This window comes from Aulostomus chinensis, chromosome 17 (genome assembly GCF_037954235.1).
Source record: "Aulostomus chinensis isolate RoL2024-O1b breed Wild chromosome 17, RoL_Achi_v1.0, whole genome shotgun sequence".
NCBI classification, from domain to species: domain Eukaryota; kingdom Metazoa; phylum Chordata; class Actinopteri; order Syngnathiformes; family Aulostomidae; genus Aulostomus; species Aulostomus chinensis.
Window position 1 is genome coordinate 16,630,980 of NC_141336.1, and position 27,423 is coordinate 16,658,402.

Below are 27,423 nucleotides of genomic sequence, written 5' to 3' on the forward strand. Positions count from 1 at the left end.
AATTTTCACACACTTGCTGCAAGCTGAACAGACTCCAACTTCATCTTCTTGCATATGACCGCAGATTTACATGTTCATATAACCTCAAACGGGAATCTTAAGTGTAGGTGGATGTAAATCTGCAGGGGCAACAAAGAACGAATAAAAGCTCAAGTGACTCTGTGGATTCTTCTTCAGCCGATGCTCATTGTGTGTTGAACAAATTTCCCTCTTGCAAGATTAAAAAATTGCTCAGACGCAACAACAGTTTGAGTGTTGTTTCTCATCTCACCAGAACTTGGAGCCCCTTGGGACAAACACTGTGTCCATCTTAATAATTTCCCCACCACATTCCTCTCTGCAGGCTGTACCCACAGTACTTCCAGCAACAGTATTATCATTCAAGATATCCTTGTCGACACACACAACAGCTTGTAAATGCTCCAAAGCACATGTTACAGTTAATAAACACTCCTTAGTTCAAAATTCAGATTACTGTGTCAGAAAACTGCCTGCTCGGATTACGTCGCTGTTGAAGAAGCTTATTTACAGCAGTAAATTGTTAAGAGCAAACAAGAGCGGCTAATCCTCTCCACGGGAAAAAAAGATGAGGGGTGGAGAATTACAAGATGGAGCCCTCCCACCCTGATACCACAACAGGAGAGGCCACAATCTTCCACGTCAACCAAAACCAGAGAGCATGCAGATGAGGAGCATCACCTCGGCTACTTTTCCTCTCGCAGTGACAAAATATATAACGACGGTTTTGATGAGACGAGAGGAAAATCAACGGCAGGAACATTGCTTCATCTCCCCTCCAGCTCACAGTGCCTCAATCAGTTTTCTTCCACAACATCCAACTGAGAGAAAATGACTCACACAAGGCCATAAAGGCTGCACTCCGGTTGTGTAAGAAAAAAAGCTCATTATTTGACTGGTAGCTGGATGTAAGAGATATTTGCTGGAGTGAGCGAGAAGCGAGGATTTACTGTGGGCACCCGTGAAAGCTGAGGACCAGTCAGATAGTCAGACGGTGACATTCCGGGGGCAGACGCACTAAGAGGCTGGGTGTCAGTGATGGACTTTGTTGGGGGGTGCAGTTGGGGGACAAAGGGGGAGAAATCCTCTGGCCCAAGCTGGTTGGCAGATCCCCAAGTTTGCTCAGCTGACAGACGAGGGTCCAGAAGGTGGCTAACAGGATGAGGCCGGTCGGCCACGTGGCCTCAGAGGGGATTACAAGCAGCAAGAAGAAGGTAAAGAGATTAGACTCAAAACAGAACCTGCTTTTTTAACCTCTTCACTGTTGCCACTCTGACAGCACAGAAGAAAACTCCTGAGCCAAGATTCCATCCATTCTATCCCACACCCCCCACCACTCCTTCCTCTACCTCTCCTCCCTCCCTCGCTCCTTTTGCTCATCCATCCATGCAGGCACCTCGGCCGTCTGCAGGGATCCAGGAGCTAACTGCTGCTGAAGAACTGCGCTGGAGCAGATAGGAGAGGTGCTAACCAAGCCCGAGACCTCGTCAGCACTGATGAGGAGGATACTTTTGCACAGTTTGCCCATGGACTCCAGATAAAGAGATCCTGGATTATTTATTTATTCCTTTTTTTAAAAAAAAAAAAAAGTTGCTTGCAACATTTTATATTTACAAATGAAAACTTAGGGCTTGAGAATCACTTATATTAGCCCATCATGCTTTTGAGATCAGGACTATTCATCACTTTGTGTCTGTTTACCCTCCAAGCAAGTCAAATCAAAGGTAAGAGAGTCTGGGAAAACAGTCGTAGAATTTAGGATTAGAGTGGAGTTAGAATTATGTTTTAAATATTGTGCAACTCTTTCTGAACAAAGTTCCAACTGCACCAAATAGTTGGAGCTCTAACAATGTTTTGCGCTTGTTTCGGGGGGGAAAACCTGTCATTTCAGCCATTTAAAGAAAAAAAAAATTCCAAACTTCCTTGCAATTTACACGATGAGAAATTTGATGACCTGAGGGAAGCTCTTTCCACCGATCACGATGTAAACTTGTGCTTCTGCATGGCAGCACATGTAAAAGGTGCCTAACTGCAACGACCTAAAACACAGCCTAATAATGTTTGTCATCTTTCGAAAATAGGAAGAAGCACCAAGGTCATGGATCTTCACTTTGAATGAATAATAATAATAAAAATAATAATAAAATAATGCGAGCAGGGGAAGAATAGAGCCAGCATAATTCCAAAGATGGATAGCACAGTGCGATAAGATTTGTGTCGGCACTGGTTGCCTTGCTCGCTGTGATGTGCCTGGTTGAGCTCATTATGCTGAAGGAAACAAAAGCCATTCTGTTCCCAGTGTCGCAGGACGCTAATCTTTTCTGGCTTGTAATTCTGCTCTGAAGCCTTTTTTCGGCTGCGCTGGGCATTAAAGCCCGTTCTAACACTCCTTCCTTCTGCTCAGGCCCTCCTCGTGTCTGTGCATGTGCCTGTCAGGATTCAAGCTTACCGATTCCCAAAACCCCGTTCAGATGTTATCTAGGTGGCAGGGAGAAAGGAGGGGAAAAAAAGGATCACATGATTTGGCTAAATTTCAGGTCACATTCAGAGCTAGTAAAATATTTGGAATTTAGATGCGTTTGCCTGATGGTCACAAAACAGGGGATAATATACCCCCACACTATTTCCCTGTTGTTGGTTTTGTGCCAAATTTGGATTTGAGGCAAAGAAAGTGATTAACAGTTTTTTTTTTTTCCCTTCTCTCGCTGCGCTATTCATGTCAAGAAAAAACCCCATGAATGAATTCTTGTGTTGTGGGTTTGTTTTCTGGCTCGGGTTCTACGTGCAAGTAGTCAACTCAACACATTTGTCACCATAACAGAGGTAGTTACAATATCCCTGACACCCACGCAGCAACGCCACGGGCTGTTTGTCAGTTTCAACATAACATCAGGAGCTTTACAAAGGTAGATTGTTTGGAACATCCAGAGCTACCGGCCTATCCAGCAACATGACAAAACAACATCTGAGGGGAGAGCCGTAATGATGCAGCCACTCAGTTCGTTAGGGCTCGAACGTCAGGTTCTTAGTTTCAAATGTAATAGAGGGACAGACCGCTTTAGTGCCCTCATAAAACATGGAGGATGGCAAACATGCAAAACAAAGAATATGTAAAAGTATGAGTAATTATAGTAATATTGCCAATTCAAATTTTAACACCAGCATCAACAAGGACAAGCACATGAGATCCTCACCACATCTCCAAGCCATTTATAACTGAATAAATACATGAGCGGATTAAAAATAAACACAACCTAACGGACCAAATGGGATTTGCCAAAGATATGCAGTTATTACAGGCAAAAAATGAGAACGCAGTCATGGAGAATTGATTTATTAAACGTGTTAAACGAGAGGATAATTTGTCAGATATCGACATTTTTAGAGGACATTAATATTTAAGTAACTATTAAGTCAAGTACTCCAACATCATGACAGCAGTTTATTTCTCTGATATTTGGTGCCAATCCAATTTATTGCGTTCAGTCAGCTCATGATGTCGTAAAAGCTCCCATAGGTGTTCACCATATATTGTGTCCTCCCACGAAAAATACAAAGTTAACACACGTACGGTTCCATATGGTCTCTGCTGGGGTTTCGTTTTCTCCACTAAATCGATAAACAATTCTGTTGGAAGATCAAGTATCAAAGTAACTTTCTTGATTTATTTATTTGCACAAAAACGCAGCATCTCTACCAGCTACAGCTTCAAGTGTAAACCTTGCATGCTGGACTGTAACCAGTATTTTATTCTTTAATCCAGAGAAGGCAGGTTTTTGTTATTCGGGTCTGATGACCTCCAGTCTGTGTTTTGGGGGCAAATAAAGCTCGGATTATGTCTTAAGAAGGTTTGCCACCTGGCATCACAATGAATGCCTTTCTTTGAAAAATAGCTTTGTTTCTATGGTGTGACAGGTTTTTGTTTGTTTGTTTGTTTTGTTTATCTTTTTGTGGTGGGAGTTTTTTTTTTTTTTGTGCTGTTTATCTTTTTGTGGTGGGAATTTTAATCTAATCAGTCAAAGCTGCGGCGCAGGTTCGCTGATAGCTTTTTTTTTCCTTCTTTTTTTAACGCCACATTTTTCATTGCTGCACATTCACACCTGGATGCAACCTCAGCCACTCCTCGCAGATCAGTGCTGCAGCTGAGGAGGTCAACTCACCTCCCGGCATGTCGACAACATTCTCTTGAGAGAAGCCTTCATCTTGAACTCTGGCTATGCATCTGGGCCACTTTTCCCTGCATTTCAAATGAAGGCTTCCAAGTTACAAACCAGCACCTCTGGAGCTCCAGACATGTTTTTTTTTACGCCAGAGTGAACGTGCCGCTCGAGTAAGTAACTGCACATGAAAGAGATGTTTCGGTTAGATAGAATCCCAAAGTCAAAGTGCTATAAATAAACAGATCAGAGGGCTGGAGAATTGAGATAACTTCAGTCAGCACCACTTTCATCACTACAAAAAAAACCCAACCCACATTTTAATTGCGTTGCGATAAGTTCAACCTGGTGCTGCGGCTCTGATCTGGGGGACCTCCCTTGACCTTCTGTGAGTGTTCATGGAAAGCCAAAGGCAGAGGGAGCAGCAAAGGGATGCAAAAGAGCGTCAGCAACTATGTCAGAAGTTATTAAATCGGGGGGGGGCAGGCGGGCGTTGCATGATGGCATGTAAAAAAGCAGGAAGCCTGAAGCAGCTTTAATAAGGCGACTTGAGCGCCATTTGCCAACAAGGGTGCGTGGAGAGGAATCGACTGAGCTAATTGACTAGATGGAAGGAGATAACCGGATCAGAGATGAGAGCTGAGCGTCACTGTTTCTTACCTTTTTTGTTTTTTCCTGCTGAATCAAACCGAATGAGTGTGCAAATACAACACTGACCCGAGAGCAAAACGATCAACACTCAGAGAAAACGGTTTAATTGCGTGTCACATAAGTGTGCATTTAATTGCTGCAAATGGTTTTATTTGTCACTCCATCAGTTTTATTTGCTCTTTAGGTGACTCAGCTGTTTTTTTTTCTCCTTTTAATCTGAAATTCAAAGGACATTTTAAAGGATCTTTTTCCGTTTCTATCGTTCCCCTCAGGTTAAATGTCTAAGAAGCCGACATGTTTTAAACGGCAAGATTCTGCAGAGGTTTTAGGGATGCTGAGTGTTTGACGAACAAAGATTTAATCATCTGCAGCCTCAATAATTGAAAAATTCTGTAATATTCTTGATTAAAATATCACCACAGAACGTATGAGTACGTATCTTCCCCTGACATGAGACCATTCTGGCCGGACCGTTAGCTGAAACATGCACTCTCAACTTTGACTGTCAAGCAAAGGCTTAAAATGCCCCGAAATGATATGAAAATATTTATAGGACATAATTATGACAGTTATCACCAAAGACCTCAATCACGAGCTGCATTAACACATTTCTTTCCTCTCTCAACGTCACTGACTGCTCTTGCAGACCTTCATGACCACGGTTTCTCTGGACTCAGGGATGCGAAGTATCGACATTTTCTGGAATCTTCTAGACCAATCAGACACACCACCAGTTACAGACCTGATCAGGATGGACGTCGGATAAAAAGGTCAACCATCCTCACCACGGGGGTCAAAGTCTGTCCCCAAGAGACAATGAAAGCCGTCATCGGCAGCCATCGGGCCTACTACAAGCTCCGAGGTAAATGAGGTAAACTGTAAATGAAATTGCGGTCAGATTCCGATTTTGACACATTTTGCATGTTTTTTTCGTGAAAAGGATGATAGTTTTAGAGTATTATAAAACGCTGCTACCTACGTCTGAGGATTATCAGTCATCATTGATCATGCAACCTCGGTGCAAAGGCAGCTGGACCTGCTTTGTGTTCTACGTTCATTAATGCTCCTGAAAAACTTTGTATTTTGACAGGTGGGCTATCGCCTCATGCAGAGAAATTCAACCATAGAACAGATGTGTCCTTTCCCTGCATACAAACATAATCCGGCCCTCTTTGAGAAGAATCTTTTCACATGATTGTGATATGAATGAGTTGGAAAATCATAATTTGTGTTCCTGCAACAGGGAGAATGCAGTTTCAGCCGTGTCGAGTCTGTTCATTCTCACCAGGCACAAATGGGAAGACATTTAAGGCCTAAAATGGGCACCAACATGCTGGTGCATCCACGCCAGTGAGCCGTGTACCTGATGATGCCGTATGTGCATCTGTTTTGGATGAACTGGATAAAATCGTGTGCTTTAAAGGTTTTCTATCATCCAAACCTCACTGAACCTTCAAACACAGATAAATAATTGTTACTTACTCACAGAGATACACGCAACCATGACATGACTTTTCATGTGGGGGTGTACCTCCTGCGTATAGAATAAAAAAAAAAAAAGCGTGGTGCCGCAGCTGCTGTGTGATTTTTTTTTCGAACGAAGCAGATTAAGTCGGTGTACTGGAGGTAATGGCATTGCTCCAGAGTTGAGTTTGTCAAAGAACAGGAAAAAAAAAATCCCTGTGGCCTCAAGGTGTTGGGACGATGTGGAGGTTGTTCACCACGAGCTAACTCCTGCTGAAGCTTCAGGATGTCATCGTTCGGTTTGATTCTTCACCAAAAAAAAAGTCACGCAGATGCAACATTTCAAAAAAATCCAAGTTGATATTCATTGGAATGCACATTACTATTTTTTCTTCCCCCCGCTCTTATTTTATCACATTAAATAGATTTTGTGATTTAACACATTTGGGAGGCATTGCAAACTGTTTAAGTGGCACTAAAATCATTGCCTGCAGGGAATAATAGAATAATTTTACCAAAAAAACCCTCTGAATCACAGTAAACCACCCACATGCAGAGATGCAAAGATCAATACCAATAACCTCACTTATTTGATTTCTTCATGCTGTAACTCCCATTTGAAGTGCTGCCTGTCCTTGTTGCCAATAAAGAAAGCTTTTGTGTTCTCCAAACATATTTGCATTCCTTCTTATTTGCATGTGAGCTGGATTTTTCTTCTTAGAACGTTTGAGAAACAAAAGGTATCGGCTAAGATGAATGATTGTTTTTCTCTCTCTCTCTCTCTCTTCAGTTTGTCAGGAGGCAATCTGGGAGGCGTTTCGAATCTTCCTGGACAGGGTCCCCAACTCGGAGGAGTACCGAGACTGGGTCTACACCTGCCAGCACGAGAACCTCTGCATGGACGACCTGGCCCTGAACTTTAGCAGCTCTCAGGAGCACCTGGACATGGTGGCCAGGGTGAGTCCTGCACCAACGCAGTGTTCTTACCAAATGAAAACAACAACAAAAAAACTACGACTACAAAAGAAATGCAAAATCCCTTACTTACCTTACTTGTAGAAGCCTTTTGTGGCTTCAGGCAGAACCTCATACAGGTTCCATGTGCGCTCATTTCTTAACTTTTGTGTCAGTTCTCTCGTGATCTCACTTACTTAACAAGTCATGGTGAAATCACAATTTATTACATTTTTTCATCTCTTAAGTGACTAGATTCCGACATGGCCATGTGATGAATGTAATTTTTTTGAACACAAATCTGGAATAATTGTTTTTTGGCTTTCAGAGAATCGCCGAGCAGTCAGAACTTGAGGGGTACGTGCAAACTTCTTGCATAGTTTCCTCTGTGTTTGCAAAAACTGAGCTCTGTATGTTCATAAAATATCATCAACATTATTATTATTATCATTATTATTGTTATTCACAGGATTCTAACTGTCACGCCGATGCCTGGAAGAGAATGTGAGTTGTAGACAGGAGCACAACTACATAACCTGATTTTCAGAGTACCCTACATTAACTTCTGTTGTTGTCTCAGGTACCTGGACTCCTCCGCTCATTCTACTTCCAACAGACGCTGAACCAGTAAGTTATCCACTACAATCTCATTTTTCAGACTGAATCTCTCTCTCTTTTTTTTTCATCTCTGCTATATTTTATTTTGTTTTGTTGCTGTTCCTCTTTGCCAGATAAAAGAAGATCCCAACATGATAAAAGAGAACTATGAGGAGTATATTGTTGAGTTCAGCGTCACCATCGTAGACCCCGTGTACAGTGAGCTGCTCCGTCACCCCGAGGCTCCGGAGTACAATGACATCACCAGAGAGATCACGAATAGGGTGAGAGGAAGCTGTTTTGCACGACTTTACTGACAAAACTCTGCTGCTCCCCTGCATCCACCTATAATCTTCACTCTCTCAAAGTGACTTCTGCCAGTTCCTCATACTGTCACTTACCCTGATTGATTTAACAGCTTTAAGGTTGCACCCAAAGGACTTTTGATAAGACTTGTAAATGACCGTGAGCCTGGAATAGAGAGATCTAATCATTTAGATTATCTCTGACTAAGAAGGCATTGAGTGACACGCTTACAGCAGCTTCTGTCCATCCGGTCCATCAGTCTGCAGTTTGAATGGAAAGAGCTGAATGTTGGCTGAATCAGGGTCAGCTGATCAACAGTGAAGCCTTCACCCTGTTTTTAACTAAAAATCAATGTCCTCAACAAGAAGTTTGAGCAGCGTGCCGAACCGTTTTCAGCTGCCGGATACAAAACGTACATCGTGTCCTCTTCTTTAAGGGACGACAGAAGATTTTTGTTCGTATAAAATGAGAGCGCCGACGGTTCATGCGATCAAATGACTGTTTAAAATGATAATTAATATCAGGCAGCTTTTGACATACAGCAGCACTGTCACTGCTCTTTCAGGCAAGACAACAATTCCTTCTGAGAGCTTTCCCCTCCGCCGGGGTTAAGTGCTGTTTTCAAGTTAGATGTCTCATTAGTATGTCAGTTGTAGCACACTGAACTGCTTCAAATGTAGCTTTAAATGTCAGACGCAGTCGGTTAATGTTGTGCTGCGATCTTTATTCCTCCATGTCACTGTTCTGCAGTCGCCAGTTGATTTTTATCCTGAGAAGAAGCCAGCTGGCTCTTTTTGTCAATCAAATGGAGGCACTGATATTCAAAGTCTACTTTTCATTCCCCTTAACTATAAAATATTAACACAAAATTAAACTTGAACTCATTTTATATCACGGCGGTAAACTCATTCAACAAGAAAACCCACTCACGGCAACACAATCACAAAACTCTTAAAGGTGTTTCTCACCTCATTTGAGTCGGATATGATGGACCCGTCAGTGAGAGCGCATTGTTTCCTGTTGCCACCAGGTGGCGCTACGATTAATTTACCCAAACATTTAACGGGTTCCCCCTTCACCCACCCTGCATCCTTCCACCAAGTTCGATGACATTCGACCTCATAATTGACGCATAACCCTAACAAACAGGTGGACAAACACAGCTACGACTCCGACGGCCAAATTCAGGTCATGCGTGCCCTTTTTGTTGTATGAAGAAAATAACACAATGAAAGATGCAGCAAAGCTTCAAGTTGTATTTACTGACGAGTCAAATAACTTCTTCAAATGAGCTAAGCAGCCTTGTCACAAGCTTGGAGGCGATGCCATTGGTAGATGATTCGAAAGGACTTGAAGTGGTTCTGTCAGCTTGGCATTTCTAAAAACTTTAAAAACACCAAACCAGGTTATACAGATGGTCAATGGACAACTCTGTATAATAGCTTACTGATTAAAAAAAACATTCTTCTGTCAGATTATTTTATTATTTTTTTTGAATATCTGATTTTCTTCCTCTTGCTTCTCTTTCGTAGATGCTTAAAGTGTTTGAAAAAGTTCCAGGATTCAAAGAAATTCGTGTTCTGGGATTCCGGTGAGTTGACGGGGGGCGGGGCTTATTGAGGAGTTGACCTCGTTATTTTTGCCTTGTAATGATTGATTTTTCTTTTTGTGTGTGTGTGCGGGTGTGTGTTCGCAAAAGATAATGTAAGACAAAACAAATGTCTTACATTTGTATTCTAAACCAACTTTTTTTTTTTTTTTTACAGTTGTCTTTATTATCAAATCCCAAAGAGAAACTATAATACCCTCCAAAAATGGGATATGGCTCTGAAATGTGAGCCGACACCCATCACTTGTGTGTGTGTTTTTTTGTTCTTGTGTTCATCAGATCGCAGGATGTGTCTATGCGTTACGCTGTGGTGTTTAACGGAGAAACGGAGCTCAGTGATGAACCTGGGGGAGTTGTTGAGCCGGAGGCAGAGACGAATGAGGATGTAAATGCACCTAAACTGAAGCAAATCATCGTTAAAGCCTTAGAACAGGAACCGTCTCTCCCTTTGGACATACAGACGCTCAACTTTGAGGCTGGTGAGGCTTCACATTAGCTTCACATTACACACGCGCACATACACACACACACACACACACATACAAAAAAACTGGCGCTGAATAAATATCTTATCTCATTTTTATGACTTTCTTTCCAGTGACAACAGTTTATTCAGTGGCGGAGCTCGGCATAAATCCTGTTGATGGCGTCCTATCTGAAGACGCCACCAAGGCCATGTGGGAGGACAGCACCCTGAGCTTCTACCCCACAGTGGCAGCGATAGAAAACTCTGTGGAAGGTTCTACAGTCAAACCACAAACACACACCTTTGTGCCTTTCATCCCAAACATCCAGCCAGAGTCTGGTCCTGCTGCCACGAATGACGAGATTCCACTGATAGCATCAGCAGTTGAGGAGGAGGAGGAGGAGGAGGGCAAGTCTGCAGATGACGCTGCGGGAGAGTTCGCTGATGTTATATCCTCAGAAACAATCTTGGAAACCATCGCAGAGCTGGAGGTGGAGGAGGAGCCTCCGACCGAATTGGACGGTGGAGGTGAGGCTGACGTTGAGGAGCAGGTGACGGACGGTGAGTGTTTCTCAGGGTTCATTCAAGCAGAATGACAAAACAAACCTCAAACCCAAGTGCAGACGCTTACGAATTCAAACTTAAACCGCCAACTTTCTGAGTTTTGATCAGAGAGAATCGTTGTGATTGTCAATATTTCAAGTGTGAAAAGTGACTTTATCTTGAGTAAAACCAGCCAGCTGTTATAGGACGGCAGATGCATGGCAGTGCGTCAGACTTGCTGGGTGAGTTGTTCCCCGCTGGTGCTAAAACATCCATTAACACACTTGGGCCTGCTGGTGGTCGGTCATTACGAACTCCTGCTGGGCAGACAAACTGTCCTCAAATTTGTATTTGAAATCCAATATCGCTTCCAAATATAGCAAACGTGTCAGAAATGGAGAAGTGGGTATAAAATGATTGGGTGTTCTAAGTAGTTTTCATTTATGTTAATACCATAGACATGTGATGCAATCTGTAGGACATTATGAAGAGGGACCATTTCAAGCTTCTTCTTTTTTTTATTTTGAAACTGTCTTTTTTGTTAGTACGATTTTTAAAACTGTAAATCAAATCTATTATCTAAAAGCTCCAAAAATCGGAGCAGTGAGATCTAATGACTTAACTCTTGGTTATACTTTCCTTCTGCAAGACTCTGGACCAGCTGACATGGCGGTTGGGCATCCCTCACCAACTCCAGAACCTGAAACAGTGATCACCGACGCTCCTGTTGAGGTGGTTACCCTGCCGGAGTCTTCTGACCGTGATGTCACAGAAGCAGTTGTCCCGGTCCCCACACTATCATCTCACGAGGACGCGGTTCAAGGCATCGAACCCGTGTCAAACCAAGAGACTTTACCGTCCCCAGTGGAGAGCGGACAAACCCCTGATGAGTCTAGTGGAGGTCATAGTGGGGTAACCCTGGTCAGCCATCCTCCTGAGGACGTTCAGGAAGATGTAGGACCGAGTCGGAATGACACAGAGGCGAAGGTGACTGAGCCTCTGGGAGAAGACAGCGGGAGCGGATTCCCATCAGAGTCGGATGAGCGGCCGTACGAGTCTACGGCTGCACCGGCTATGAGACAAGCCAGCACTCCTGTGATGGCAGCAGTGGACAGGAGCAAGGAGTTAGTGGTGTTCTTTAGCTTGAGGGTCACTAACATGATGTTTTCTGATGACCTGTTCAACAAGAGCTCTCCAGAGTATAAATCCCTGGAGAATACCTTTCTGGAGCTGGTAGGTACACAAGCTTTTGTGCTGGATATCATGCTTGTGCATTCTTTATTCTCATATATTCTCATGTAACTCCTTAGAGACACGTATGTATGATATGCAGTATTGAACTTAATTTTGAAGGAGCCAATGTTTTGGGAAAATACACTCATTTGTCATCGTCCCCAGAACCAGACAAGAAGACGGATACCCTTCTCTCCTCTGTGAATGCATTAGGGAGGTTGGACCCACAGAGACATGCTGAGCGCTAGTTAGCTTAGCGCAATGAGTGGTCGCGGGTGGGAAGCGTTAGCATGCTTCAAAAGTCATCAGATACAATCTTCTCAAATGTTCTTTGCCTTCATTAAAAGCACTGTGGATGAGCACAACATTATAGAACAGTACTTGAAAATAACAGACACTGTCATTTTCCACTCTGACTCTTAGCCAGAACTACTTTTCTGAGGCGGAGTGACTTGATTGCAAAAAAAACCTCCCAAAAAAAACATTTGTTGACAACAAGAAGAGCAACTGCAACTCCTGATCATGGCTGACTTTGTAAGAGAGGACGATATCTCACTGGCAAACTGATATCTTGAACTTCATCTATTGGATTACTTTTGAGTGAAGTAAGCTAACACTTCCCATCCACCTGCATTCTTTATGCTCAGCTGGTGTACAGCTCTACGTGGTGGCTCCCTAATGCATGTACAGTGGAAAGAAGCATATCCATCCTGTCCAATTTTAGGGAGGATTTTACGAAAAGTTGTCGTGTTCCCTTACATATTTGAGAGGAGCCCCCAGTTGGTGCTTAATCCGGATTTTGTCGTCCTGCACAAGTGAGGATGCACTTTGCAGCAAGCCTTATCCTCACTGCTGCTATTCTTCTCCGAAAAATATTAGAAAATTCATTTCCTATTTGCTCCTAATACGCTTTATTTATTTATTTATTTTTATAAAAAATATCATGCAGTTTACAACGAAGACCATATTCATGCAGTGAAGTAAGTAAATGCTTTAATTTCCAGGGCAGTATAAACAGAATGAAGTCAAATGATTATTTTTCACTTAGACACAGCATTCTGGGTCCAGAAACTCGCCAAATCCTGGAGCCTCCAGTAAATCTGGGCCTAAGAGACAGACAACTTTAGCCTCCATACCGGTATCTCTCTTTTTCTTTTTCTTTTTCTTTTTTTTTTTTTTTCCATATTGGAACTTCATGTCTGATGCCTCAGAGAGAGCATGACCTTTTTTTCTATTTCTTTCCTAACTTTTCTGAAACGGATCTAACAAACTGAAAGCACCTAACATTTCTAAAACCTTCCGTTCCTGTCGTCTGCTTTGTTTCCTCCACACACTTCCTGTCGCAGCTGCTCATCGTTTGTGTTTTTGTGTGAGACTTCGTTCTTACCAGCTAGTTTTGAGTGTTTCTGGCCTTAATTGTCTTCAATGTGATTTTCTCACGGGAAAAAAAAATTCAGCAGGATGTAAAAATTTGTGTCCACGGATGTTTGGGTTTTTTTTCTGAAATTTTGAGATAAAATCAAAAAGTTGGCTTCTGTTTTAAGAGCTAACGTGCAAAAAAACAACAACAACAAAAACGGTCAAAGGAATAGTAAAACATTTTGGGGGGGGGGAATGTTCATTCGATGAGGACGATACAAATAAGTCTCTGAAACTCACCTGATGTGATTTTACCATTTGGTAAAACAGAGGAAACTAAAATGTCACAACTTTGAATTTTCTAGTCGATGGACTTTTTTCTCCTTCCAAGCATTCCAAAGGTGACAAAGCGTATTTTCCCCCCAAAACGGTGAACTATTCCTCCAAGGAACAACGTCACATGCAAAACATGTGTTGTAATTTTCTTTGTACTTTGACACAAACCTCAGGTGCAACATACCGCGCAGCTGCTTGTATCAGAAAATTGTAATTTCACTCCATGAGAATGTATAGTATTTATATTTCTATGTACACTAATTTCAAGTTTCTTAGGGCACGAAGAAAAAAAAAATGAAAGGAGGAAGCTTTTTTTGTCTTACATGTCGAGGGTAAAATCAAAATGTCGAGATGAGCGAACGCAATTTCCGTTGCAAAGTTGTTCTACTTTTTTTTCCCGCGCTCACCTTTTCACCTCACACCTTTTCATGCAGTAAAAATAACAATCTCACCAATTCCTCAATTGTATGCGGTGATGTGTTCACCAACACTTTTTTTTAACCTTTACATTTTTTACTTGTTGATTTTAATCTCAGTGTGCAACAAAAAAATCTTCCCTCATAATCTTCCGTATTATTATTTTTTTTTGTACATGTTGATATCACACAGTGTGTTGGAGGCCTTAAATATAAAGGATTTATCGATCGATCGAATGATTGCCGGAATAGTGAACGGTTCTGCAGCAGAATAGCATGATAGAACTCTTAGTCAGAGGGTTGTTTGGCCATCTTCGTGCAGTTTGGGTGGTTCTACTGGCGAGGTTTAGTCGGAGGTAGAGTGCTAACTAGTCTGAATCATGAGACCTGGGTCTGCCTGAGTCATTGTGGAAGCAGAGGTTTGTGACTCGTGCTAAGAAGCTTTAAAGTAATTCCGCTTGGTTCCTGCGCCACACACATTGTGCTATTAATGGTTCCAATCAGCTTAGCGCAACATCAGTCCTGTTTGTATGGACCGCCGTGGTCCCGTAGAGTGAACTGTACTTCTGTGTTTTGAGGAGTCGATGCAATAAAATAGATGAAAGATTGTCAAAGCATTTGCATGTTTTTAAAAAAAAAACAAAAAACTCTGAACTTTTTCTCCAAGGGGAAGCTTTTTTTTGGTTTTTTTCTCAGATTGAGTTTTAAAAGTGTCTCAGCTGCAGGCAAGCGTCTGTAAAGCAAGCACCTGATAGCGTTCATCAGACGCAGAAGCATGGCTTGACGTAGATGTTTAGTTCCAAGGCTTACCCCGGGGTTGGCGGAGGGCTTGTATTTTTAGGCTTGGCTCACAGGTGCCCTGCACTCAGAGTTACGTAAAGGCCTCAACCTTTTAGGTGCATGGCAAGAAATCAGAAGGCAAAGAGCAGATGGAATGTGAGGCAGGAGGAAGAATAAATAGGTCATTTTCTCTGTGTGTCGAGTCGTAGGTTTTGTTGACTTTTTTTTTTTTTAGAGAGAGAGAAAAACACACAAATAATCCCTGGATCATAGGATACAAATTTAAGATACATGCAAAACTAAAATAACACTCCATCTCCAAACTTTAATGGTTGCCCAAACTGTGGTTTCTGCAGTTTTCCTCCTCATTAATTGATTTATAGCTTCCCGGCAAAACTATTGTGGTCAGATGTTTGAGCTGGTAAGTATTTACTGTCTATGGTCAATAACCCATTAGGAATAGTCCACTTATTTTCCTTTAAATGGGCTCTATTCATGAAAAGGGAATCCCAGAATGTCCAAAACGGTTTAGAAATGACCAAGTAGCCCATTTAAACGATCCGAATGTTGCTGGATACATTTGTGACACTGCACATGCATGCGTGTGTACACATGAAGCATCGGCCTGCAGTAGCGCGCTCCAGTACCGCCCCCCTGTTTACCTCTATTACTCCTGTACCTACTGGTTTGTGAAGCAACCAATAAGATTGGACATGGAGGTTTTTTTTTTTTGTTGTTTTTGTTTTTGGAATGACGATAAATCATGAAGCACGGCGGCATTAATATTCCTGGTGATATTTTATTTTCTGACATCAGAGGAGGGATGTTTCACTGTGTTTTTTCCTAAACAAGAACCAGTAGATACATGTGTAACCTCTCGTGTGATTGATGGTATCATGGATGTTTAGAGGCCGTTTTCCTCGCCGTGTCGAGGTCTGTTGTGATGTCACGTCCACCTTAGAGGCTATCGAGATGATCTAATCCGGGAGTGCCACTTGGACAAGTCTTGCTGCACTGCATGGCTTGTGTTTGAGATGTTGGACTCTCTTCTTCTCCCAGAGACTATTAGCTACAGGGAGCTAGCCTCAGTAAACTGTATGCCAGTGATAAGTGAAGTAACCCGATCAGAGCAGAGCTCCTTAAGGCCTCTTATCTCCCGCTCCACAGCCAGGCCAGCTAAAGCATCGTAATCTCTGCCTCTCACACTGTGCTGGTTTAATGTTGGCTTCGTCTGTAGTGAACCAACGTCAAGTGGCTGGAAGTGGAGCAATTCAGATCGATGGACAACGATGCAGGTCCATTACCCGAGCTGCTTGACTTGCCCCCCCCCCCCCCCAAAAAAAAGCTCGAGTCATCAAATAGGAGATTGCTTTAACTCGGCTGCAAGTCTGCGGGGATTTATAGATAAAAAAAAAAATGCAACAATGTGGAAAATTGCATGGAATGATTTTTAAATCTGTTGCATGGCTAAATCCCATCTCTCCCCAGCACAGCTGTTTGTTGTTGCACTTGAGTCTCAGCTGTTTAGGCCTTTTAGACAAAATCCTCTGCATATCATTCTGTTGTCGTGCAAGTCTTTTTTTTTTTTAAGCGCCTGATCTTTTCATCATGTGTCCTCTCACTCCTCCGTGACTAGAATCGCCACGTTATGCGCTCTAATGCTTATAAAGCTAAATTTGGTTTGGATCTAATTACAGCGCAGTGTAATCACGGCAGCATTTCACGCTCACATCAAAATTTAATGATGGGCTATTCATAGCGATCAGACTGTTTAAAAAAAAAAAAAAGAGGGAAAAAAAGTGACCTGAATAATTCAAAATAAGACGTCAACCTCGGTTCTGTCACTGCGGAAGTAAACACAAGATGAAGTGGAGATTCTGCTACTCTGGGTTTCTTCAGAGGACGACACAAATCTGAATCTGATGCTGGTTTATTCGTTAAAAATTCAAGTTCATCCTCTGAGAAACAAGCCTTTGTAGCCTCTAAGATCAAAATCATTCATAGTCGAATAATCTCTTTCTCTGCTTTTTCAACCTTTCTTCCTGTACTGAACGCTTAACTGAAAAAAATGAGTCCAAAATTTGAAGGATTTGATTCAACAAACGGACTGACGCGCCCCCCCTCTCTCCCCTGCAGCTTCTTCCCTACCTGCAGTCTAATCTGACTGGATTCAAACAGCTGGAAATCCTCAACTTCAGGAATGGCAGCGTTGTAGTAAACAGCAAGATGAAACTAGACAAGCCGGTCCCGTATAACGTGACGGAGGCCGTTCACTGTGTGCTGGAAGACTTCTGTAACGCTGCATCGAAACGGCTGGACATCGAGATCGACAGTCGCTCTTTAGAAATAGAACCGGGTGAGATGCCTGCACTTTTTTTGTTTTTTAAAATCGGCTTCAGATTTCTGATGCCGTTCATTTATTTGCACACTTCTTCAAGAAAACTCGAACATCTATTAAATGCAATCCATTTAATTTTCATTAAATGCCAAAAAAATCATTGCGGTGACATCAATTGGACGTTAAAATCTTGCCAATGCCACTTGAAGTCCTTTGTAGATCGTTTTTGAAGTATAATAAAGTAGAAAATCTTGAATTCCGTACCGTAAGCAGTTTTAGTGATTTCTATTTTTTCGAGACAATCTGTTCTGTTTGAATGATATAAAGTTATAGCGCTAAAAGAAAAAGTAAAATGGAGTTTGAATTTTTAATATTGCATTCATTTTTCATCACACACACACACACCCACACACGAGTTCGTCCCTATAAACGTCTGTGACAGAAATATTGATCAGCAGCATCTTCTGAGTGCTTTTCCTGTCAGCGATGATGACAGAGAACCTCGAGAGGTTTCAGCAAAAAAAATACATTTTCTACTTTGTGAGTGAAACAACTGCAAAATTAGAAGAAGATGCTGACAAGAAGCAGGGAGTGTTCCTGCAGTGTCCCTTTCCACAGTCGGCATCCTCGCTCCGCCGTCTTCTGTAAACAGGATGCATCTCATTGGCTTGCCGCCGGTTTTTATTTGATCTCATTACGCGTGCCGTACTTAAAAGTCCCCCTCATCAATCAAAATGTCTTCTCACGTCTCCATCGAGCATGCTGACAGTTGACAGGTGGACTCATTTGAATGTGACACCACGTCTCTTTGTCTCTTGTCGGTTGCAGCTGACCAAGCGGACCCCTGTAAGTTCCTGGCCTGCAACGAGTTCTCCCGCTGTGTTGTAAACAGTTGGACCAACGAGGCGGAGTGTTTGTGTGACCCGGGTTACAGCACCGAGGACGGTCTGCCGTGTCAGAGCACCTGCTCTTTACAGCCGGACTACTGTCTGAATGGAGGCCTGTGTGAAATCATACCGGGACACGGGGCCACCTGCAGGTACACAGGAGATAACAAAAGACAACACGACCTTGACTTCTTCAAAAGTTCCATTTTACATTTTAAAAATGATTTTTTTTTAATCCCTATTTCAGTATTGTAGCGTCCAATCTACCGCAGTTTTTAAAAGTTATTTGATTGTGCTGCAACACAATCGTGAGCGTACGCAGGAAGTGAAAAACCTCTTAGGGGTGCATTCAAGGACACCGGAGACGTGAGAGAAAAAAAACATCAACTACAGTTTGTTCTCATTCTCTCTGTTCGAGTCAAATCCTTTGGTATATTTTATTAGTCTCCTCCAAATATCTGCAGCCTACTGGGCGAGGGACACAATCAGCACCTGCAATCCATAAGAACTAAAAAAAACTTGATTTATATTAACATCAAGGGCTATTTGTTCAAAATGATTTTTTAAAATCTATTTTCACACTGCAATTTATTCATTAATGAAAAAAGTTTCTTCTAGAGTGATCGAAGTATTTCGTTGTTAGTAATAAAAGTAAGATTTTGCATTGATGTACTATTATTGACATTAAGAATATTTGAACTGTCTTCTTGGGTTATACTAGAAAATTCAAAGGTATATTTCTACCCCTTTTCGTCTTGTGCTGGAAAAATACTTGACGATACAAGGATAAAATCTACCAAAGGCCTTGTACTGAAAGTTTTACTTTTGGAATAAGTACTGTGGAGTATAAAACTAGCAAAACAATTCAAGGATATTAAAGATTACTACAGAAAATATTTGATTATTGTAGTTCACAGAATATTTGCAGTACAAAATAATACTCGTTGACTTATTTTGTACCTCAAAAATAATTCAAAGTATTAGACTTAAACTGGGTTAAGTTGGTACCAAGAAGTACTGACACAGTACATGTCAGGTATGCTACTAGTGAGTTGTTATTAATATACTTGATACATACAGTAAAGTACTGTGGGTGTACTGGGAAACTGCTGTGGCTCGTATATTTGTGTGCTTCTCTATAAGCTCTGTTTTCCTCCCGGTGTGTTTCAGATGCCCCGTAGGTAAATACTGGCACTACCACGGAGAACGCTGCAACGAGCTGGTGTCGATGCCGTTAGACCCCTCTCTAATTATCACCTGCCTGCTGGGGAGCCTCTGCCTCGTTTGCGCTGTAATCGGCGTTTTGATATTCATAAACAAGAAATGTCTCAAGGCGAAAACGGCAGTGACTTTGGTGTAAGTAGGATTCCCTCCCCTGTGGTTTCTGACCCTTGTATTCACCGTGATGTAGTTTCTGTGTCCTTCCCGTCCATCGCCCTTGATCTCTTATCATATTGTAGGCACAGTCTCGCTCCTTATGCCTTTGAGAACACTTTGAGGGAGAACCCTGTATTTGAGAACGATGACGGTGTCTTAACTCAAGTGTCCACGTTGCCGTGTCCTTCGAGCTCGGCCTCGTCTCAGTCCGAGCAAGAACGTTACGCCTCAGTTGAAAACATACATCTGAGTATTGAGGTACACAGAGCTGCCGCCTGTGTGGCACAAATGACTAAACCACTAACCTGGAACCTGCAGCTGACTAATCTGCTCTAACACACACACACACACACACACACACTCTCTCTCTCTCTCTCCTGGTGGTGAAAGTCAAATCTACACAATCCAAACCTTTTCATGCTTTGTTTTAGCTGCAGATAAAAGTTGAAGTCTCTTCGTTCATCTCGTTTCTGCAGCCTCTTGTTTGCTTTTATTCACCTTGCATCTCCTTCAGCGCCTCTGCTTCTATCCCACAGTCATGATGCACGATGCGTGAACACTGTCAGGGTTTTATTTTTATATAACTTATTTCTTTATTTTTTTCCCCCCCTCGTGTCCTTCCATAGATCCCCAGACAACTCTACACCACAAGATCTGAAAAGCTAGTCTCAGAAATGGTGGACTTCCATCACTGCATACCACACAATGAGGTGAGGAACCTTGATTTCAGAACACAAACACCAATAAATCCAAGGAGAGGTTAGCAGGGAAGTGTGAGGTTATACAGGGTGATGTGGCGATATGTTTAACTTGCAGCACAATACCTGTTAAGTAAGTGTTAATATTCAACCACCAAATGTTTTTCCAGCTCTACGACGCGTGTAAAGGTAAACATCTGCGCATGCATCTGTGATTGATTTTGGTCTTTAACAGAATCATTGCTTTGACATTACAAACGAATGACGGAGAGAAGATTCTAACCTTGGAATGATGTCTCCATACAGACATTAATGCATGAAGTGCTTTGGAAATGAATAAGTGATTGATCCTCTCTGCTTGTACATGTACCCGCCGGGATACGTAGTGTCGTTCGTGAGGTACTATTTCTCACTCTTCCTCTTCTCGTCTCATCCAGACATGGCGACCGCCAAATGAATACAGAACATGTTGTCTTTTAAGGACATCAGACAGCGATTGTTTTGAAGTGACGGTTCTCTGATGACACGTCTGAGGAGCGAGCAACACAAGTGTTTAACACCGAGGAGGGGAGGGGGGGGGTCTGATAACAGTAGAGCAGTTAATAAGTGATTGAGATGAGTTGTTCCTAGCGGTGAAAGTCTTAGAGAGACGACCGTGGATATTAAAAACGTGTGGTGGATTTAAGTGGAAGTTCATATTTATTTTATATATATATTGAACAGTAGGAACATTTCCTGTATACCCTTGGCAAAGGTTGTTCTTTCCTCACAATGAGGTATTTATTATGTACAAACTGATACACATGGTGGTATCTTGGGCTTAGACTGTACAGTATGTTCTGTTTGACTGTTTTTATGCTATTCTTAATCACTGTGTGTGTCCCAAAAAGTGAATGAATGTATAAGCTGTTGACCTCGGTCACGACATCTTGTTTCTAGGAATATTTCCATCGGTTTGTCCTCTTCGAGACAACTTACTTGCTAATCATTTGTCCTTAGATATGGACTTTTTTTTTTTACACAATAAAAAGGTTTTTTGCAATAAAAGCATTTGGATGTCTTCATTTATGGCTGAAAATATTTATAGTGGTGATGTCATCGGCGTAATAGCTAAACTCTTGTCAGTATGTGGAGATTAAGGTTTGCGGCGCACCTTTAAATCTGGTTTAATGCTGTTGATCACTTAATAGGCCTCAGGTCCGTGATGACATCATCAGTACATTAGCATTTGTTGTTTAATCAATCTACACACTAATCCTGTTAGGTGCTATATGTCAGGTCCGCTTAGAGGACCGACTGCTCACCGCTGTGTTACTGGGTTGGTGAATCGGCTTGTTCACACTTGTCAATTAGCACGTATACTACAGACAAACCATCACTGAAGGATATTTGAGAGCCGATGTTTAATTTTCGACAGGTTTCCAGTGTGAAGCATGGAAGAGGCAACAAATGCAAGGGAATAATGAGTCTCAACAATAAGCGGGACATGAGGATTGAAACAAGCAGCCAGCGTAACAAGACAAGAGCACACATCGTACATTACTGTCTGTAAAACAAACCCCAGCCCACGGAACTGCAAACATGAAAACTAACTTCTATATATTCTTGCATATCAAACAAACCTTTAAAAAAAGTATCACGTATAAGCTGCAAGGAGTGATCTCTAAAAGCTACATACTTGTTGAAAAGTGCATCCAGGAGCCAAAATACATTCTATGACCACACGCAGCTTCTACAGACGTGTGGCCTCGTCCGATTGTTGCTGCGTTTCATCAAACTAATAGATTTCTACTTACTATAAAATGCTCCGACTCCTTATGCACGAGTTTCTATCCATGATATAAGCGCTAAAAACTCCAAGGCGGAAGAAAACTTTCTCATGTTCTTCCTAGATTTTAATCTGGTATAGATGTAGAACAGTAATTGGATCCTTAATAACTACGAGCCCATACATAAAACATGACTTGAGACGGACTCTCACACACCATTAAAAGCGCCTCTACACATTTTCTCTAAAATCAAATTAAATATTGTCCCTATTTCCACACATTAAGGTTTCAGGTTAATAGCTAAAAAAAAAGGCTACACACCAATTAAGACTTCTCGGGTGGAGTGCAGACATATTGCAATTTAAGGCCTTGGGGTGGGATTTTCCATTAAAGCGCAAATTGAAGAAAGGGGGTGAACGCCAATAAATCGAGAGTCTATAAATCTAAGTCGACATTGGTGACGTGTCACACAGCAAAAAAGGAAACTGGGGAGGAAACACAGTGAGCGTCTCCAGGGCATCGCTTTCTGTAGCTAGTTTGTTCCATCCCACAGATTCACCTCACCCCCTTGAACGTGCATGTTTATGTTAGGAGTGTCATTTTTCAGGGCCCAACGGAGACGCTGTGGTTCACTTGAGAAGACTCTGAAGCATGGCGGTGGCATAGGTGGGGCGGGCCTGTTTGTTCTCAATGGCTCTCTTTAGGTACTGAATTCCATCGCAGCGTTCCCAGATTTCCTCAAACTGCCTGGGCAGGATCTCAGCTCCCCTCTTCCTGGTCAAACCGGTCTCCTCCAGACTCAGCTCACACATCTCCATGTCGTCTTTCCCTGAGGGGTGGAAGGGAGAACAGACGATGTACATTCGATCACACCTGGGCTCAGAGAATACAAAGAACGAATAACGAAGAAGAAGAAATGACTCTTGAGTCTTCATAAGTTTTTGGGCGTAATGTTCATTCTAGAAATTAGACTCCAAGTTTGTAGACATACACAGATAACACCCATACAACAGGCCGAATGAAGGTAAACAACCACTTCAGCTCAAATGTAAGGACTCAACAAAAAAAAATTCTGCTCACAAATGCATAATTAATTGCTCAGTTGATTCCGAAAAGGAAAATAAAAAGTTCATCGGAGTGCAAGGTTACAGTACTGGACATGAAAGACGCCCATCCACTCACCTGCCACCAACACAATGGGCCGTTTGTCCGGGTGGAGCTCCATCTGCCTGGCAATCCAAGGCCCGTCGAAGTGAGCGTACCACCAGCCCTTTTTCTTATTCTGGGGGTCCTTGTACTGGTCAGCCGGCCGGATGAAAGGGATGCGAAAATAGCGTTGCTGGCGGTTCATGGCCACTTCCTGATGCTGGGCTGTCATCGGAGGCGCCGGGTTCTGTTCGGCTTCAGTGAGACTTAGAGCTTTAGTGGTTATAAAATATGAAAAGTGTAGACTGATGATCATCTCCTGAGTAGTATTACTGGAGGGATAGTCACAATAAAGGGTCTGTCACTGAGTCTGAAAATGGAACCTTGGCAAAGAGCCGGAAAACAAAATATGAAGCTTTCAAAATATAGAAGATCAAAAAGGACCCAGGAAATGCCCAAGCAAATATCATATATGAAAGCCAGGTAAAGCAGCTTTTATGCTCTTGTGAAGTGGCCTTGATAAGACCCCAGCTGCATCAGCAGCAGCCAAGAACAAGGATCCAAATATGAGGCAAACAAAGCACAGCCAGTACGGCTTTCAGGAGCTATCATATCAAAAGAGAGAAGCGACTAAATTTAGTCAAGGTAGAAGCAACAGTGAATCTAATGTTCCTGTTCCCCATCAAACTTAATATTTGCTTTTGGAAGATGAAAACAAAGGGAAATGAGGGGAAAGCATCTAAATAAGGTTTGTGTGTTTGTAGTACAAGCATGCTTGGTTGAGTTGTGAATGAAACAAGCAAAGCAGCAGGCTGTCATACTAGCAGCCAGTGAACCTGACAAAGCGTGGCTGGCAGTTAGCCGCTAATTAGAAATAAATATTTTTGACAGACTCAGTCGGCAGCAGCGCTTTCAGGCCGTGTAGCGTTGGTGGTTGATTGAATCATGCGAAGCACAGGCAGGTTATTTGGGTGCAGGTCATGAATCCCCGCTGATGAAAGCAAGGCACGGTGCAGAACTGACGTCATATCCACAGGTGAAGGGTTCAAGAGCAACAGGGGGATGGAGACGACTCAGCTTACCATAGTCGGTGACAGATTTGGGAGCTCTCTGATCACTGCCGTCATCGTTGCGCTTCTTGTTCTTGGACTTCCATGCGTGATAGACCTTCAGACGACGGTGGAACTCCTCTCTGCAGGCCGCCAGCAGCTCAATGTCTGTCCACACAACATGACATTATTCTGATGACATCACAAGAGTGACAAAATACTTCTCATCTGTTTTATCCTCCTAACAAATATTTGACTAACATTTAATCATTAAAGTTCTGATTGAACGATATGGAGTCATAAACTATTGAGGCAAACCAGATACTGTGTTCTGAAAAATGACTTGAGGTTGATGGGTTACATGCATGATGCGATATTTTAGGGGGAAAAAGCTGATTCTTCTATTTACTCTGATTTGTATTTCATGGTATCTTTTTATCTATTGGGAGTAAATATTGTTTTCTGTGAAAATAGTTTTGAAAACTTGAAGAACATTTTGTGTTTATAATACTCATTCACGGCACGGTGGTGCAGTGGTCAGCACTGTCGCCTCACAGCAAGAAGGTTCTGGGTTTGAGCCCCGGCTAGAGCACGGCATCTTTCTGTGTGGAGTCTCCATGTTCTCCCTGTTCCTGCGTGGGTTCTCTCTGGTACTCCAGCTTCCTCCCACAGTCCAAAGACATCAAGAGGGGACGAGGCTGATTGATGCTCTAAATTGACCGTAGGTGTGACTGTGAGTGCGAATGGCTGTCTGTCTCTATGTGTTGGCCCTGCAATGGATTGGCGACCTGTCCAGGGTGAACGCCGCCTCTCGCCCGAAAGCCGCTGGGATAGGCTCCAGCCCCCCCCCCCCCCCCCCCCCCACCACCACCCTTAACAGGATAAGCGGAAGAAAATTGATGGATGGATGGATGGAATACTCATTCGTGTATAATTCATGTTCAACGTATAAAGAATGCAGGAACAATCCCAGGTACTGTACAACCCTGGTGACGGCATAAAAGCTCCACAACATTTAGGGAAGAAAAGGCAGTTTAATTGGACAACAAATCTTGCGTTGAAGCTGGAAAGACAGCGTAATATAATGAGGAGTTGTGAAAAAGAACACGGGACTACAATCAGTTGGAGTTCAAACACAGATCTGTGGTATCACCCCCAGCAGTACAACATCCAGTGGGTTCCACAAATTAGCCGGATGTCCTTGGAATCACACACAGGGGACATCAGAGTCCCTCACACTGATTAGAGTACTGTATACAGTGGCAGTTAGGAAGACATCAGCAAGCGAACCAGAAAAAAGGCATCTGCTTTTCATCCTGGCTGACGAGGGGTTGGCTAGGAACGACTAGGAAGGACAGAAGTCTGCCATCTTCCATAATGGCCATAATTTCCTCTCTCTGCACCACTAAAACGCATGCTGATGAGCTGCAGCAGCTGCGGGAACGTCCTCAGATCGCTCTTTTGATTTTTCAGGCAAGACATCTTGTGTCCAATCTCTGTACAGCTGCAGTCTCAGCTTTTTAACAGCCACTCCAAAAATTACAAAGAGAAAAGGGTTTACCGAATGCACATCAAAAACATGCATATGCACTCTTATCGTAGGATACGAAAATGCCCAAACATGAGCTACTTGTGAATGGTTTCATGTGGGAGGGCACGCATGCTACTGGGAGCTCAACTACACTCAGTCCACACAAACACACTTGCTCCTGTGTGAGTGTGTTGAATTGTTTAAGACAGTAACGCGCTGAAAATGTGAGGTTTTCTCACCACAGGAAGTGTTGATGACATCTCGCAGCTCAGCATACTTCCACTTGCTGAGGTCATACTTTTTCACACCGGCGGCAGCTTTGGTTGCCTGCACCTGAGGACCCCTATGGCAAAGAACAGATGACGGTGGGTGTGTGAGGGGGAGATGACAAGAGCGGGAAGGTGAGATGGATAAATGCGTGGCAAAGGTGGGAGGAAAAATGCTAGTGGTTTGAGGTTTGCTATTTGTTTTAATTTAGCACTGAAGCAGAAAAAAAGCACCAAATAAATTCTCTAAGAGCATCAGTTGAAAACAAAATCCAGGATTTATACAGCCAACAACTGGCAGTAAAGCAACCCCTGACATATAATTATCCTTGTTCTAATGGTTTATGGAGCGAAGAGGAGCAAACCTAATTTCAATCTCAGACAAAACCTGCTTTAAATCAATAGAACCAACTTTTTCTTTGCAGTAAAACCAGAATTACAGGATCTAGTCTGCTGACATACAAAATTGCTTAATGATGGAATCAAAATGCAAAAATCCAAACATACAAAGGAAATAGACCACATCTAAAGGCCTTTTCCTGGTATAATAAAAACAGATAAAGGTAAAGAATTGAAATAAATAGAAAAATAATATAAAACTGGCTAAAAGAAGGCAGATTGGAAAATAGTGAGTGCTCATTGCAGCTTGAAATATGAGCTTCTTTGCTCAAAGGGAGTAATTTTTCATGTTTACCTGATAATTTAAAATTTGATTAAGGTCATCGATACAACATAAAATAGGGAAAAGCACTGGTAGGCTGCTGCTAGTGAGCCTTTCTTTTTCAACTCCCTCCTCATTGTCTCAGCTGATTAAAATCACATTAGAGGCCAGTCAGCAGGGGAGCTAAAGAGCAGTTGGTCCGTATGCTTGCAGCCTATTGTTGTAACTATTGTTTACAACTTGCCAAATGCCAAATTACAGCTGCTGGCATTTTATTCTACTATGGGTTTTACTTCCAGACTTCGTTGTATTTGTGCACTGCTTTAGTGTAGGAATCAATCTGATGACACGGATTTACAGCTAATTTTCATCAGAGTGCTGCTGCAGGCCTGAACTCATAGCAGCAGCATCAGCTCCCCTGCAGAGTGGAGGCTGTTAATTCTATAATGCCAAGGATTTAACTCCTATATTTACAGTCTGCGTCGCTGCTAATGTCTAAGCGTTAAGATTTGCTGATCCACAAATCATTATCAGGATTATTATTACCATTTATAATTAATACTGGCTGGAGAGACGAAGCTGATTCGTGATCGGCGTCACTCTGGCTGAGTCATGTACCAGTGACACGTGTGAGTGAAGTGAAGCGATGATGAGAGAGGGAAGGAGGTAGAGGGAGGCTGAGCTCTTGTCCTTCACTATACGACAACCCCAGCAATGCCAGCCAGTGTTCGAACATCTACTGCATTTGTGCTTTCACGTGCTGAAGCTCTGGTGTGTGCACATGCAACGCACCAGTGCTGTTGGAGCTGCTT

At 42.5% G+C, this 27,423-nt stretch overlaps 2 protein-coding genes across 10 annotated transcripts in view; one reads left to right on the forward strand and one right to left on the reverse strand.

The window, feature by feature from the left end:
* Positions 1-1,294: 1,294 nt before the first annotated feature.
* On the forward strand, positions 1,295-21,223 carry impg1b (interphotoreceptor matrix proteoglycan 1b). 8 transcript variants are annotated; one of them, XM_086183704.1, is made up of 19 exons: positions 1,295-1,742; positions 5,473-5,688; positions 7,081-7,247; positions 7,573-7,601; positions 7,714-7,748; positions 7,825-7,871; positions 7,976-8,125; positions 9,680-9,738; positions 10,036-10,235; positions 10,355-10,783; positions 11,415-11,998; positions 13,047-13,136; positions 17,026-17,245; positions 18,056-18,266; positions 19,285-19,470; positions 19,575-19,749; positions 20,118-20,201; positions 20,360-20,378; positions 20,627-21,223. In XM_086183704.1, the coding sequence occupies exons 1-19, from the start codon at positions 1,676-1,678 to the stop codon at positions 20,644-20,646; spliced, it is 2,988 nt and encodes a 995-aa protein (XP_086039830.1). In that variant the 5' UTR covers positions 1,295-1,675; the 3' UTR covers positions 20,647-21,223. The 8 variants fall into 8 exon arrangements, 7 of the variants coding, with proteins under 7 accessions (XP_086039830.1, XP_086039829.1, XP_086039828.1 ...); XR_015109917.1 differs by lacking the exon at positions 19,575-19,749; XM_086183703.1 differs by having other exon boundaries at positions 20,360-21,223.
* myo6b (myosin VIb) overlaps positions 20,728-27,423 on the reverse strand; it is a 39,918-nt gene continuing 33,222 nt past the window's right edge. For both annotated transcript variants that reach the window (XM_086183701.1, XM_086183700.1), the window contains 4 exons: positions 25,924-26,027; positions 24,187-24,321; positions 23,141-23,359; positions 20,728-22,787 (listed from right to left, as the gene is read on the reverse strand). In XM_086183701.1, the coding sequence (XP_086039827.1) occupies positions 22,588-22,787; positions 23,141-23,359; positions 24,187-24,321; positions 25,924-26,027 (658 nt within the window). In that variant the 3' untranslated portion in view covers positions 20,728-22,587. The remainder of the gene's footprint in view (positions 22,788-23,140; positions 23,360-24,186; positions 24,322-25,923; positions 26,028-27,423) is intronic.